The sequence below is a fragment of the Danaus plexippus genome, chromosome 11 (genome assembly GCF_018135715.1).
Source record: "Danaus plexippus chromosome 11, MEX_DaPlex, whole genome shotgun sequence".
Classification (NCBI taxonomy): domain Eukaryota; kingdom Metazoa; phylum Arthropoda; class Insecta; order Lepidoptera; family Nymphalidae; genus Danaus; species Danaus plexippus.
Genome location: NC_083544.1, coordinates 2,037,609 through 2,041,023, shown reverse-complemented (window position 1 = coordinate 2,041,023; position 3,415 = coordinate 2,037,609). Strand labels below are relative to the sequence as shown.

The following is a 3,415-nucleotide window of genomic DNA, read 5'->3' as shown; positions in this document are numbered from 1 at the left end:
AACCGTTTCGTTTGGGCATTTGATTAAAATGTATTTACTGTAACTTATATTAGGTTTTTATACAAAATTATTAAGCAAATAAACCGTAAGTCATGCGTGTCAGACGGTTTAAAAGATTTAAACGCGTTCCCAGTCCACACATTCGACATGTGTAACACGTAAATGATAAAAAATTTGAAGCAGATATATATAAGTTTTACAATTATGAAAAATATTGCCGTTACAAATAACTTTCCTGCCAATTAAAAAGTCCGCCTCAAATATAAGTTACTTCTAGTGTTGATGAAACCCGCTTATATAAGCCTACCTTACAGGTTGTGTTACTTGTCTCGGCTTGTCTGTTACTAATCAGCTTAGCGAGATTAATTATATATAAAAATACATACAGTATATATGTATAAGGTTTTGTTTTTATAAAAGCTATGCGCCAACGTCAGGAATTAATAATACTACCATGTAAAATATTTACTCTGGTTTATTTAAATACTTAGATAATAATATAAAACATTTTAAAACTAATTATTCATTATTTACCTACTAGAGGCTTGCACTACCACTGCCATCTGTTATTACCTAATATATTATACATTTATATACATATCAACTTGTCAACTTCGTTGAGAATAACGAATTAATTACATTTACAATAGTTTGGTTCGAATCGGGCGAGCACCTCTCACTACGCATACAACTATCGTGTGTCAACTAGTAGAGCTGTTACAGATCACGGGCCACGGTAGGTACAGCGCCGTATCCTCACAACACAATGCCTGGAGATTAGCTCGTCAGGTATAACTGATTGTCTCTAGTATGCCCCTAACAAACATGCACCCAAAACCGGGACATCCTCAATAAAAGTCATAATCATATGTCAGTTTCTATAAAGAACTTTTTAATATATCATCATATACGTTGTAATAACATTATTTTATATTAAAAAAAATACCTATTTATACAAAAAAAAAACTAAGTACCGAACTTGGCCACAATTACATAAACGAAAAACAACAAAACAATTGAAAACAGGAATAAAACCATTTTGGCATCGTATGTGCTTAATTTCAAATAAATTACGGGAGCTAGGGTCTAGCGGGGTGGCGACACGGGACAGAGACGAGTCCGCGTCCCGTCCCGTCCCGTTACGCCTCGCCACTACGCTTCATCAGTACTTAAAACATAAATTGCACCTATTGACTCAATCGTATTCCCTCACTTAACGAAGCTACGACCCGATTCGTTTCCTTCACTTTCGACATCATCACTAATCAATAATTTACAGTAGCAACGGTTTTAAATTTAATCCACACCACGACGACTCGCCTACAAACAGGTAGGCATGTATGAACATCGTTAATTTATATAATATCTATAAATAAATTCGATGAAATCGTCTTTTGTAAGTAGTAGCGTGTGGCGGTCCTCGCCGGTATCCTGTCGCACTCGTCACGTTCGCGTCACGCGTACTTACCACCGACGGCGGCGACGGCAACGAGGCGGGTCGCGATCATCGTCTAATCGCGAACTGTTTGGTCACACACTACGAGGTCACTGGGCCCGCGACCGCGCGGCAAAATTAATAGAAAAAAAACTGAATCAGCTTCCGCGAACTATTTACAGTGCAACGGTCGGTCGACGGGCTTCCTATGTACAGATCCCGCGGGCGGCTAGTGCGGCTCCGCGTAGTAAGGCCGCGGCGGCGCCCACGGGGCGAACTGTTAGTGTGCGGCTAGGGTGTGCGCGCTCTGGAGGCCGTGTTGCGGGTGCTGCGAGTGCGGCGCGTGCGGTGCGTGCTGGCCGTGCTGCGCGTGTGGTGACAGCGCCGGCGAGTGAGCATGCAGCGGTGGTGAGCCATGCACGTCGTGCCCGTAGTGCCCGTGGCCCATTCCGTCCAACATCTCACCGCCTAACGTGTTCGGCGGCGTCATCCTCTTTTCCTTTTGCCGACGATTACAAAACCATACTCTGACTACCTCCTTCTCTAGTTGTAAACTATCTGCGAGACTCGTGATCTCTTGGGCGGAGGGTTTTGGCTGCTTATGAAAGTGTTGTTCTAGCGCACCCTTCACTGACACTTCGATGGATGTTCGCTTCTTTCTCTTGCGACCCTGGGCGGCTATTTTATCGATACTAGTCGGACTACCCGTCGTAGAGTCGGCTTCCTCTAGCCATTTTTGCAAAAGTGGTTTCAATTTACACATGTTTTTGAAACTGAGCTGTAGAGCCTCGAATCGGCATATCGTTGTTTGAGAAAACACATTGCCATAAAGGGTTCCTAATGCGAGACCTACGTCAGCCTGCGTGAAGCCGAGTTTGATACGGCGTTGCTTAAATTGTTTGGCAAACGCTTCTAGGTCATCACTGGTCGGTGTGTCCTCTTCTGGCTGGTCACGTTCGAGCGCGTGATGATGATGCATGGGATGCGGCGAGGGCTGCACATCCCGCAGCATGTGATGCTGGTGCATGGGCACCGGATAGGGCGAAACAGCGCCGTAATGTGCTGATACAACCGGTGCATGCCAGCCATGGCCTTGCAAGTGACGGTGATCGTGTGGAGCAGCCGGTGGCTTAACGTCAGGTTGATGCACATGAGTGTGGTGCTGATGCATGGACCAGGGATCACCAGGCGGTAGCGAAGCCCACGGGTTTAGACCCACGGGCGCGCCTGGCGAAGGAGACCCGCTTGCGTGCAGGTGGTGCTGGTACTTCATGTCAGCCGGCTCAGCGCTGCGCGGCGACGCAGCGTGATAGCCGCTGATGCTGCCGAGATCCAGCTCTCCCGGCATATACGTGGTCGCCGCCATGGCGCCGTACCTTAGATCCACGGTGGACGGCGTCTTGCCGGTTCGAAGGCTGTTGAGCCTTCACCTGGCGCACTCTTTCGCGAAACAAGCGCGTCAATCGCGCAACACTCGGTAGCGGCGGGGGCCACCTCACATCACTTGATTCAAAAACGAGCGACATGCGCGTGCGTGCGCGGCGGCAGCACGGAGCGGACTGGGCTCGAGGCGGTGTCGGTGCTCGGCGCGCCGGCGCTGAGAGGGGCGGCCCCGCCCAGCGCCGCCCGCTAATGACGCCGTAATTGCGCGCCGCCCGCCCGGACCCCCCAACCCGCGCTCTCACCCCCCCGTCTCGCCAGCCCCGCTCGCTCTCGCTACACTATCATCCGCCGAGCCGTCGCTACTCTACATCGCTACACCGCTCTATCATTCGCACCTTATTATTTACAAACACAATCACTCTACTTTTTTCTACTCTTGCGAGTGAGTGATACTAACAGCGTGGATATTTGATGCGCCAGGTCTTAAAACTCTTTGAAATCTAAACCAACTTTTTTTATAAAAATAATATTTATTGCTTTGAATGAAACCAAAACAATTATATATGAATATATATATTAACAAATCTGTATTAATTT

At 47.6% G+C, this 3,415-nt stretch overlaps 1 protein-coding gene across 1 annotated transcript; it reads right to left on the bottom strand.

The window, feature by feature from the left end:
• Positions 1 to 457: 457 nt before the first annotated feature.
• Positions 458 to 3,007, bottom strand: LOC116765680 (silk gland factor 3). The gene has a single exon (XM_032655256.2). The coding sequence runs from the start codon at positions 2,799 to 2,801 to the stop codon at positions 1,716 to 1,718; it is 1,086 nt and encodes a 361-aa protein (XP_032511147.1). The 5' UTR covers positions 2,802 to 3,007; the 3' UTR covers positions 458 to 1,715.
• Positions 3,008 to 3,415: the final 408 nt, after the last annotated feature.